This window comes from Lycium barbarum, chromosome 3, assembly GCF_019175385.1.
Source record: "Lycium barbarum isolate Lr01 chromosome 3, ASM1917538v2, whole genome shotgun sequence".
Taxonomy (NCBI): Eukaryota; Viridiplantae; Streptophyta; class Magnoliopsida; order Solanales; family Solanaceae; genus Lycium; species Lycium barbarum.
The window spans coordinates 38,902,165-38,914,368 of NC_083339.1; the positions used below are offsets into that span (position 1 = coordinate 38,902,165).

At 34.7% G+C, this 12,204-nt stretch overlaps 2 protein-coding genes across 2 annotated transcripts; one reads left to right on the forward strand and one right to left on the reverse strand.

Annotated features, from left to right (window-relative positions):
- Positions 1-1,739: 1,739 nt before the first annotated feature.
- On the forward strand, positions 1,740-4,501 carry LOC132630737 (uncharacterized). The gene is made up of 5 exons (XM_060346312.1): positions 1,740-2,169; positions 2,218-2,329; positions 2,442-2,989; positions 3,075-3,559; positions 4,061-4,501. Exons 1-5 carry the CDS (start codon positions 1,740-1,742, stop codon positions 4,499-4,501), a joined length of 2,016 nt encoding a protein of 671 aa, XP_060202295.1.
- Positions 4,502-9,969: 5,468 nt separating this feature from the next.
- On the reverse strand, positions 9,970-11,165 carry LOC132633853 (uncharacterized). The gene is made up of 2 exons (XM_060350278.1): positions 10,990-11,165; positions 9,970-10,209 (listed from the first exon to the last, which is right to left on the reverse strand). Exons 1-2 carry the CDS (start codon positions 11,119-11,121, stop codon positions 9,970-9,972), a joined length of 372 nt encoding a protein of 123 aa, XP_060206261.1. The 5' UTR covers positions 11,122-11,165.
- Positions 11,166-12,204: the final 1,039 nt, after the last annotated feature.

A 12,204-nucleotide genomic window follows, 5' to 3' on the forward strand; every position in this document is an offset into this window, starting at 1 on the left:
CATGGATTGTAGAAAATATGGTTAACTAGGTCATGAATGATGAATAGTGACATTTTGAGAAATAGTTTGAATTGGGTTATGAATGTTGTTGTGTTGTGATATGAATGTGTTATAAATGGTATTAAGATCATGAACTAAACACTTTAGACGAATGGACGAAGTTGGGTGTTATGACCATGAATGTGGGTGAATTAGAGGCAAATTGAGGAAATCTAGACAATGTGGATAATGTGAATGACTAATGGCCATTGTTATGATATTAATGAAGGTATAAACGCTAGCATTGGAAGGGAACGTGCAAGTGTAGAATAGTTCGACGGAAAGGTATGTAAGGCTAACCCTTCTTTCATAAGGCATGGTTCTTGGCCAAATTCCTAATTCCTCTATATGAGTATGTTGTCTTCACATGGTTGACATTTCGAGCTCATAAGCTCACGACCCTTGATATGTACTGTGATTATACTATGTTCCTCGTATGACGAGTAAGTCTATAATGTAGATGTAACGATAATGATGAGGATAGTAATGAGGATGAGAGTAAAATGATATTAGAGATGCTTACGGGCTATGATATATGTATATGTATGCCTATGAAGGGCTATGATAAGACCCCGAGCTTATGATGCCGGGTAAGACTATATGTATATGACTATGTATGAAGTATGTATATGATTACGAAACGCGCGCACACTTCTACAGATGGTATGGATAACCCTGATGCCTTGGTAGGGCCAGGTATGTATGACCTTGAGCCTTGGTTGGCCAAGCATGTATAAGACACCGATCCTATGAGGTCGGGTATACTATGTAAATGCTATGTATATGAAATGACTATGTATATAATATGAATATGAATGTGATAAGACTATGTATAAGAATACGAATAAGGACATGTATACGAATATGAGCACAAGTATGGTACGAGTATTATTATGGGATACGAACGACGATGTATGCAAGTAAGCGATATGATGATGATGATATTACTGTCTCCCCTCCTGTGCTATTTCATATGATATCTATTATGCTTCTATATTGATGTTGATCATGCTTTACATACTCAGTACATTCTTCGTACTGACGTCCTTTTGTTTGTGGACGCTGCGTCATGCCCGCAGGTGCACAGGGAGACAGACTTGATCCATAGTTGCTTATTCAGAGATTGCATAGCAAAGCTCCATTTCTTTCGGAGTCGTAGCTTTTGGGTACTTATTCTTTTGTGTATATAATTATGGGCATAGCGGGGTCTTGTCCCGCTCATACGATATGTCATACTCTTAGAGGCTCGTAGTCATGTGTATGTGGGTAGAGATGTTCGGCCATGTCGGCCCATGTTTTGTATATCTTTTGTTAGCCACGTCGGCCTTGTATTTATGATGTGGCACATATGCCTATGATGTGTTAAATGATGATTGTCATCTAATGGGATCAATATGATTAACGATAAGAAAAGCACGAATTGACTTATGGTTCACCTAGATGTTATGTTATGTACGATAAGGGGGTGCTCGGGTGGGGTAGCACCGGGTGCTCGTCGCGGCCCCCTAGCCGGGTCGTGACAAAAACTCTGTGTGTATTTATGTATCTGAGATAGTGTTTTCATAAGCTATTTTATCAAAAATGTTAATGTATTTGAAAATATGTATGTAGTTGATTCTTGTATTAATTTTATATATTATTTTATAATGTATTTCAGGTTGTAATCAATCTCAACTAATTCATTCATATTGAGTACAAGAATGTCCACCGTATCGTCGTTGCTAAGACACTCAAGTACTTGGAACAATGAAAACTGCTATGTGAATTTCAAAATCGATGCAAATGCTTTCAGAGAATATTCGACGTATATAGATTTATTACAAGCAGTTGCAACTCAGCTGAATATAGACCTGCAACTGAAAAACATATACATCAAATATATCATTGAAGGTAACGACACGACAATAGAAATACATAATGATATGAGTGTTAGGGTGTATGTGGAATTGAAGAAAGAGAACAAACAGTTAGCGATGTATCCTTTGTGCATAAATACAACTGATAAAAGCGTTGATAATTGTGTATCTGGTGAAAGTTGTATTGAAGGAGGGATTTTGCAAATTGGTTACACAAAACAAACAAATGCTATGGAAACAGTAGGGAGTGGAGACTTAGCTTCTTCAAGTTGTGGCAATGCCGTTGTTGTATTCTAAAATGACACAAATCTGGTTATATCAGATAAGAATCAAAAAGAGGTTGTTGTTGATCAAGTTTACAAGAACAAAGATACACTAAAGGCTATTATGGCGAATTATGCAGTTTCCAACAGGTTCAATTTTTGTGCCGAGAGGTCTAATGCGATAAGGCGTGTTTAAATGGTCTGAAGTATTATATTTTAAATTTAATGTAGATATCTGATGTATTGTCAACTAATGTATTTGTTTTCATGTTTGTATTTGAAGTTATACACTAGTATGTGTGTCTGAAGAGTGTGATTGGAAATTTAGAGCATCGAGCGTTGGTAAATCAGAAATGTTCAGGGTTATGGAGTTTCATGACAAGCATACATGTTCGCTAAAAGATCAGGTGTATTCACAACGCCATGCGACAAGTTGGTTTATAGGTGGAATTGTAAAGCCAAAAGTAGCCAACCATCAGAGGAAATACACACCTAATGATATAGCGGAGGATGTAAGAAATGATCTTGGAATGGATGTGTCCTGTATGGTCGCTTGGCGGGCTAGGGAAAAGGCAATGAAGGATTTAATGGGTGAACCATCGGATTCTTACATAAAATTACCTGGGTACCTATACATCATGGATAAAACGTATCCAGGTTCACATATAAAAATGCGAAAATCCGACGAAAATGAGTTTCTGTATCTGTTTATAGCATTTTATGCATTCATCAAAGGGTTTCATTGTTGTAGGCCAATTGTTGTAGTTGACGGGAGGCACCTCAAAACAGCATACAACGGAACGTTCGTAGCAAGCACGTTAGACGGTACAGGTAAGTCAAATACACGTATCAACTTGATTATACTAAAGAATGAATATGTAGAAACTGATTTTTTTAAATGCCGCGGTATGTGCAGGTAATGTACTTTCTTTAGCATATGGTGTGATAGATTCAGAAAATGACAGGTCTTGGACGTGGTTCTTTGAGCGATTCAGGGAAGCGTATGGTGTAAGAGAGAACATGTGTATTGTTGCTGATAGGCATGAAAGCATAAACAAAGCTGTTTCTAGAATCTATCTGAATGTGCCGCATTATGCATGCATATGGCATCTTTGGGGTAACGTATGTAAGAAGTATAAGAAGAGCCATAATGTGTTGAGTCCCATGTTTTATGCAATGGCAAAAGCGTACACGCAGGAAGATTTTGATGAGCTTATGGGGAAGGTTGAGAAGGCATATTTTCGAGTGGTAGAGTATTTGGAATTGGCTGGAAGAGAGAAGTGGGCTAGAGTGTATGCAACTACTAACCGAGGGTGGACAATGACTTCAAACATAGCAGAGTGTATTAATCATCACCTTGTAGCAGCAAGAGAGCTTCCTATATTTGATTTTCTAGAAGAAGTGAGGAAGATGTTTGGAAGATGGAATTATAATAACCGGAAAAATAGTGCATACACGTTCACAACACTTGGTAAAAAGTTTCAGGAGATGTTGTCAATAACTGAGTATCTATGTTTACGTATGACGCTGTGTTTCATTTCAAATTGCTTATGTATGTTCGATTGAGATTCAGTTATGTTCGTTGTCTTTGATATATTTATCATATGGAATCTGTGAGATCTCTGTGAAAATGATAACATGTATTTATTAGTGTAATATGTATTTGATTCAATTATATTATCTGTATTTGTTGTATTTAATTATATGCTGGCTGGATATATGTGTCAAATATTTACACAAATTTGGTGTATGTGACTAGATTATCAAATACAATTAGTCAGCTATGAAAAATAATTAGCGATATGTTTATGACTATAATGGTTTAATCTTTGCAATCATGAACTTATGTGTATTTGAATGTACGTGATGTATGTTTTTTTGTATTTGACTGATTTGTTGTAGGTCGAACCATCAACCAAATACTTGTACACAATATATGATGCAGGAAGGCGTTTCATCGTTAACTTGGACAACAAAACTTGCAGTTGTCAGATGTTTCAAATAGACGAAATTCCATGCCCACATGCATGGGCTGTCATTAAGAAGAAAAATCTAATGGCTGATGATTACTGTTCCGAATTGTTCAAACCGCACACTGTGGTGAAGACGTATGATGTCGCCGTGGATCCTCTCCCTGATGAGCGGGAATGGAAGATTCCAACATACATATCAGAGGATGTGGTTTTGCCACCAAGATACAAGAGACCTCCTGGTAGGCCAAAGAAAAAGCATGATAAGCCGTTATTTGAATTGCTTCTTGGGAAAAAGAGACATGCTTGCAGTACTTGTGGACAGACTGGACACAATAGACGATCTTGTAGTAATGCTCCTAGAAGGAAGTAATTGTTTTTTGTTTGTAGCAGTTTACATTTGTTACACTAGATACACTGTTTGTTTGCATTTTTTTTTTTTGAATAAAAAACGAAATCTGTTTCACATACTACTTGTGTGATATCCTCATTTGGAATTGTATTGAATAGTTATCTTTAAATTCATTCACAAATGAATATAAAAGGCAGCATCAGTTCTTTCAAAAAAAAAAAAATAGTTACTCTATATTAATATGTAGTATTGATTCCAAAATACATCAAATATATATAATTTAAAAAATGTATCTGACTGTGCCACCTTATTAAGTTGCAAGTGTATTTGAAATATTTTGTTGTTTATGGATTTGGCGAATTCAAATACATTTACCCCCCTTGTTTCAAGATATAAATACGCGTACGTATTTGAGTGTACCTCACTGTGTCACATCGAAGATATAGCAAGATATACAGATTCATCTAAATTGCAAAATCAAAATCACACAATGCTCACTGTATATTAGAATGTAGGCAGATTTACACATTCATCCAAAAAATGGTCACCGTATATTAAAATGTAGTATTGATTACAACATACATCAAATACATGTAATTTAAAAAGTGTATCTAACTCTGCCATCTTAATAAGTTGCAATTGTATTTGAAATATTTTGATGTTTCCGAGTTTGGCGATTTCTAAAACATATAACCCCCTTGTTTCAAGATCTAACTACGCGTACGTATTTAGAGTGTACCTCACTGTGTCGCATCCAAGATATAGCCAGATATACACATCCATCTAAATTCCAAAAATAAAATCGCACAACTTTGATAATTAGAATAAGCTTAAATGTTCAAATTAAAACTTAAGGAAAATGATAAGATAGTTTTAAACTAACTAAATCTAAAATATTTGCTATAAAACTAGCCATAGTCTGAAATTACAATTAAATTCCTACATCGATCCTAGGTAACATCAATTGTGCCAGATTTTCCATAATCCGCTGCTGGCCTAACTGGTTTTGGTGGCGCCTCAATGTCGCTCATAGCATGTTCATCAATCTTCCGTGCAGCATAGTCCCAAAGGAGTGCATCGTACCTATTGCAGAGCATTGTTGCATCGATTTGTGCTGGGATACCTTCACCGGTGCTTAGATATTCAGCGAACGCTGCTACGTACACACCACAATCCCTGGAAAAGTATAATAGAAGTAGAATTATTAGAATGAACCCCGTATATGAAAAATTGCAATACATTAAAATATACGTACATGCTGGTAGTGTCTTGCTGTGGTAGATTTTCTACATACTCCACTTGAATGTTCTCATTCTGTGTCATGTCCGTATATGCTGGGTGATTCTGCCAATTTATGCCAGTTTATTTGAGTGTAGAATCCACTTATGTGTAGATAATGTGGCAGGAGGGCAGTAAGCTTTGTACTTCCTTTCTAACAACCGAATTGTGGCCTGCGCTGCCTCGGTATGAGTTGTACACATAAAGTCACCTGTCGTACCAAAAAGAAACACATGACACAGTAAAAAACTGTGTTGTATTTGAAAAAAAGGCAACTAAATACATGGAATGTAAATTCAAAATATGTCAAGAAACTTGAACCAAATACACTGGATAGTTTTACAGATACATAAAGTACACTCTGATATACAACAATGATTATCCGAAAAGAATATACATAAATATATGATTCATTAAAACACAGTTGAAACTGAAAATACTTAACTAATAAAATATATATACATAAAATACCTGTCATTGAATGAGAGTACAACCAAAATCCAATGATTATCCTCTTTGATGTTGACAGGTATAAAAATATTGTCAACTGAATGCCACGTGACATTTGCATGCAATCTGTTGCCTTTAACATATTGACATATATCGTCTTCTTCGTTGGCTACATTGGGTCCAGTTTCAGGGTTGTTGTATGCAAGATATGTTTGATCAACCTTTCGCATGAAGAGACAGTCAACTGTTGTGTATTTGAAAGTGCTCCTTCTGTCATACTTGCCTTTCTTTCGGAAGTAGTAGAAAATCACGTCAATGTGCTGAAAATCGAAACACATAAACATTAAAAACATCAAAACATAAATCTTAAAAAAAATGGAATATTGTATTTTATGTATATATATCTTTATTGAACCTTATCATTCCACAACTGGCCACTCATTGATAACTGGTAGAACCAGTTTTTGTTCTCTACTACTGTGATGCCAAAATTATAAGTATATTCTGCATCATTCTCTAAAGCTGCCATCTTCTTTCTGTAATGATCTTCATTGTTCTTTCTACGAAAGAATTATGCAAAATATATACAGTTAGTTGATATGAAAATAAATGACTGATATCTACATTAAACAGTAAATGTATCTGCAACTTTTACATGAAGAACATACTTATTTTCATGCCTGACAAGCAGTCCCTTGCGAATCCACTCTAAGTATTTATCAAAAAGCTCTGTGTCGACTGGGCCAGTGATAGGATCTTCCGTGAATGGATGCTTCTTCTTAAAAATGCGGACAGTGATGTGTTTTGAACTAGTTGAAAATATTTAAAATACATATGATCAATATAAAATGCTTTGGAATACACAAAATTAAATACATTAATGCTTGTTTATATATACTTTCCTGAAGCAGAGTCATAATCCTCCATGAAAGGGGAAACTTGGTATTTACTAGAACGCCTATTCCGGGATACTGATGGATGCAAAACCATTCTTCTTTCGGGAGTTTTGCTTGGAAACAGCTCGTCAGGCAAAAGAAACTGAGATAAGGGAATCACATTCTCACCAACTTTGGGCGGCGTCTCGAAAATAGGACGATCTTCCTGCAATACAACACTCTTGTCATGAGAGGGACCCGAAGACCAGCCTGTGCGAGAAATATCAGCTAGGACCTCTGCTATGTCAGCAAAGTTTGCTGATACGACTGGCGATTTGACAGATACGGTGTCGTCGGGAAACTGAACTATGCATTCCTATTCAAGAAATGGAAATACATTAAGTACACAATATAAATTATGAAACAATCAGATGTATTTGATCTATGCATACCGTCGATTCTTTTTGTTCTCCAGAATTATCACCACCTTCTTGAAGTTCTTCAGTAGATGCCTTTAATGTTTCCCCACTTTCATTGCGGTGATCCATTCCAGTATCAGGCACATCACTGTTGCATGCCAACTCGCTTTGAAAAAAAATAGAGAAATTAAATAAGGAAAATATATCAATAAAATATAAGTATTTTCAACGTACATCCATGTACATCAAAGCGTAATTCAAGATACCCAATAAACACATGACACAGTAAAAATTGTGTTGTATTTGAAAAAAAGGCAACCAGATACATGGAATGTAAATTCAAAATATGTCAAATAAACTTGAACCAAATACATTGGATAGTTTTATAGATACATAAAGTACACTCTGATATACAACAAAGTATTTTGATGGAAAACAAATACATTCAAAACACACCAAAAACATTAAAAAAAACCAATTATGTCAATCAGAAAATACAAGTACAGTTTCAATACATCGAATTCACCAACAAATTACCTCTGTTGACGCTGCATGACCCGTGTCAGTTTGCATTTGTACTCCAGCATCCCGTGGAATGTACTCGTCGGCTGGCTGAACCGGGGCCGCACTGTCAGCACCCTATAAAAATAGTATTTTTGATAACTTTTATTTATTCGTTGTATTTCAAATTTTCAATTAATTGTATATGTATGGATCTTTAATACCTTTTTTGTAGTTTGATTCACTTTCATATATTCAAAAACCATGGCAAAGTTTTCGTTGATGGCTTTGTGAAGATCCTTGAATTCGGCGTAAACCTTAAATTTCAAACAATATAAACATAAAATTGCATACCTTATTAAACAGTAATATAATACAAAAAAAAATATGATAAAGAAGAAATAATAAGTCTTACTTTATTCTTAAACTCATTTAGTTCCTCCCTCAGACAAGAGATATCCACAGATTTACTGGTGGATGGGACGTCAATAGGAACAGCAGAAGGGGGGTTGGGTATTGGAGCTGATTCCTTTTCCACTGCTGAAGCATGCCCAGTTGATGCCAACCCATGACGTCTGGTCAATCGTCCACCACTTGGATGACTACCAACACGTGTAATTGGAGATGCGGTCTTCTTCAATGGCGATGGTACCATTGGCATCTGTCTAGGCTTCTTGTGAGGTGGAGATTGTGATACACCTTTATTTTGAGGCTACTTGGCCGCAGACACATGTGGTGGTGTTGAACTAAAATCATCATAGTCATCTGCCACCTGTTGTTGACTTGTCGATGCAGAATTACTGGAGAGATATGGACGCAATCCAAGTTCCTCAATCTCACTGATGGTCGGCACAATATTCCTATAAGTAAGACGGTCCTGCAAAAGTATCGTACTTAAATAAGTCAGATACAAAAATACCAAATATTTCAGAATTTTTTTCATGTATTTGAACATATGTATAATTTAATATACATATTTGATATACATAGGTTCAAAATACATAATTAAGTTTAGATACATGTGGATATACATTTGAAAAAGACTATTAATCTGATTGACTAGGTTCAGATACATGTATCTGATTGACATATGTTCAGATACATGTGGATATACATTTATTTTCATGTATTTGAGCCTATGAATTATTTCATATACATAGGTTCAAATACATAATTTCATATACACAGGTTCAAATACATAATTATGTTCAGATACATATGGATATACATTTCAAAAAGACTAATAATCTGATTGACAGTTCACTGTTTTTTATCAAAATAAATAACTATGATTCAAATACATGTTGAAAACTACATTTATTAGTCTTAACTTGAACATCCATGTAATTTTGCATTAAAATAATGAGTGCAAATTGCCTCTGACTCGTCATCATTGAACATGCCAGTCATGAGATCTTTAAAGTGTGGAGTCCCGTCTATAGTTTTCCAGTTGAACATTCTGGGAATACGAACTCCATTATTTACTGTCAAATTTGGGTAAACGTTGGAGCAGCACTCGTATAGCCATGCTTGCATAACAAATGGAAAACAACAAAGACAATAATACTGTTTTGTCTTATCCATCTTATGGTGAAGACTTCTGACCAAATCATCAAACGCTTCCTTTCCCCATGTATAGTCTACGTACCGCCCACTCTCTACCAAGTCAAAATGGAGCCTTGGAATGACTACATTATTTTTCTCACCGAATAAGATATATGTATGGATAAAATACAGTAATGCAATCTTTACAGCATCTCCGTCTGCATCATCGTCAACGCCCCAATTCTGATCCTCAAAGCATTCAAGCAATTCACCCTTTTTCACACTTTTGTTGGAACCACCAAAATATGTATCCAACAGTCTGTTTTTCTTAGAGTTAACAACAATTTCTTCCCCAAAACACTTCAACCCAGTCATTAATGCAAAATCAAAAAGCTTGAACGTCAATTCGAGACCATTAACATCAATAACAAAGGCAGTAGGGGTACTTTTTTTCCAGCTCTCTAACCATAAAACACCTAAACATCTGTGGTTGAACTTCACAATGCTGCATGTTGAGGTATTTCCCAAATATAGTCTCGGAAAAGAGTTCAAATTGTCTATCGGTAAGCTTGTCCTTCAATTCTTTTTTAACTTTCGGGTTCATGTAAGAAGCATATCGTATTGCATGACTGGGAGGATATTGGACAAAGAATTTATCATCCTGTATAAATACAAGTAGTTAATTAAAAAGAATACACAACAAATATATGTATATGAATATCATATGAAACTGATGAAGAAAATTAGAGTGAACCATACATAACTACAACAAGTATGTACACAAATGATTAAATAACCATGTGTATGTGTCTTTAAAATGAGCCAGTAATTGAATATTAATTGATCAGTTGTTCAAAATAGATAACTACCTTCCAAATTTTATGTAAGTGTTCAGGTACATCATTCGTTAATGTTTTCAACTCACATATTTTTTCAAGAAAATAGAACATCAACAATTAATTGACATGTAACTCAAACAAAAAATTGAGATTCAACTACACATACATTCAAAAATATATGATTCTCAGTTCATCACCCTTTTCAGATACACAGTAAATTTCCAATAATATGTGGTTCTCAATTTATCAATTTTCTAAATACATCACATACATTGAAAATGGTTCCAAGTTCTTCAATTTTTCAAATACAAATACATGATTCTGAGTTCATCAACCTTTTCAAATACTCAGCAAATTTCCAAATATATGATTCCCAGTTCATCAATTTTTCAATTTTCCAAATAAATAACATAAGATACACAGAAAAAAATATGATTCTCAGTTCATCAATTTTCCAAATACATAACATACATTCAAAAAATACGCAAAAAAAAAAAAAACACACTCTTCATCAATACATAACATATATCAAATACATTCATCAATACATAACATACATCATTACATATCATACATCAAAATATTTGCAAGTTCAAAAATACCTGTTTCATCGCTGGGTCAAACTCTTCCTCTTCTCCTGCTTCATGTTGTACGAATTTTTTCCTCTTCATCTCTTTTCCGGTATCTATTTTCTTTGTTGATTTTCTGACTACAGGGTTTTTAGGCCTTTGCATGTGGGAAGGATCATGATTATTTTTCGTCCTTCTTTCAGCAATGATTCTCTCAGCCGAACCTGCAACAACATCATGTTGTTGTTGTTGAGAAATCCCCAAATCAAAAGAAGGATAACCAAAATTCTAAAGAGTAGAATGTATACCTCGAGTAACCATGTTTGATTTTGTTCCGTCTACCATTAATGTATAAGCATTTAACTTCCACTTGCTTGAAACCCTAGCAATTTAATACTTCAATTGGCTTGAATTTGGTGGAAAGAAAAAGACTAAAATATGAAAATACACTACTAGAGCAAGAAAAAAATCTTCAGAAATAAACATTCCCCAAAAATCACGGAAGAATCTTTTGCTAATGTTGATCGTGAAGGAGATAATGGAGAAAAAAATGGTGAAAATTAATGAAGAATGAGAGAGAAATCAAGTTGAATAATGATGTATCCGTTAAACTTGGGATATGGGAATATGGTAGCGTCTAATACGGTCAGTTACTGAGTGTATTTAACTGTGTATGTTTATCAATAACTGTAATTTATTGATGTAGTTATAGATGGTAAATAAAAAAAGTAAATTAGTTACTAAATATAATAAATAAAATGGTAGTTATTATCATTAAATATGTCTTATAAGAAGCTATAACCCGTAAAAATTCCATGAAAGTAACCACTCATAAACCCAAATAACATTTTTGTCGAAGGCATAAAAATGCAAGACAAGTCGGCCCAATAGGACATTCTAAACGTGTGATATATAATCAATATACTAGAGATACAACCCAATATACACATGAAGCACATATAGGCTGTATATCCCACATACTCGACTTATAGCAGCCAAGCCCAAATTCACATCAAGACCGAGGTATATACGTTGAATAAACGCGCACATACATGCTAGTTTTGCATAAAAGGAGAAGGAAATGATTTTGGCAAGTCCCAAAGCACACAATTACGACACTTTAATTTTGAGACAAAGTTTAAACACCTTATTATGCACATGAAAGGACAAGCTTAGTACACTTAGAATATACATATTAACAATGTACCATAAGATCATATTTTATTTAGTTATTTTTAGGGTGGAAAA

What these genes read in the sequence shown, in the direction of transcription:
- LOC132630737 (XM_060346312.1), top strand. Translation starts at nt 1,740, where the DNA reads ATGTCCACCGTATCGTCGTTGCTAAGACACTCAAGTACTTGGAACAAT. An exon ending in CTTAGCTTCTTCAAGTTGTG is followed by an intron (nt 2,170 to 2,217) that starts GCAATGCCGTTG and finishes TGGTTATATCAG; the next exon opens with ATAAGAATCAAAAAGAGGTT. An exon ending in TATTTGATTTTCTAGAAGAA is followed by an intron (nt 3,560 to 4,060) that starts GTGAGGAAGATG and finishes GATTTGTTGTAG; the next exon opens with GTCGAACCATCAACCAAATA.
- LOC132633853 (XM_060350278.1), bottom strand. Translation starts at nt 11,121, where the DNA reads ATGCAAAGGCCTAAAAACCCTGTAGTCAGAAAATCAACAAAGAAAATA. An exon ending in TTGACCCAGCGATGAAACAG is followed by an intron (nt 10,210 to 10,989) that starts GTATTTTTGAAC and finishes GTATTTATACAG; the next exon opens with GATGATAAATTCTTTGTCCA.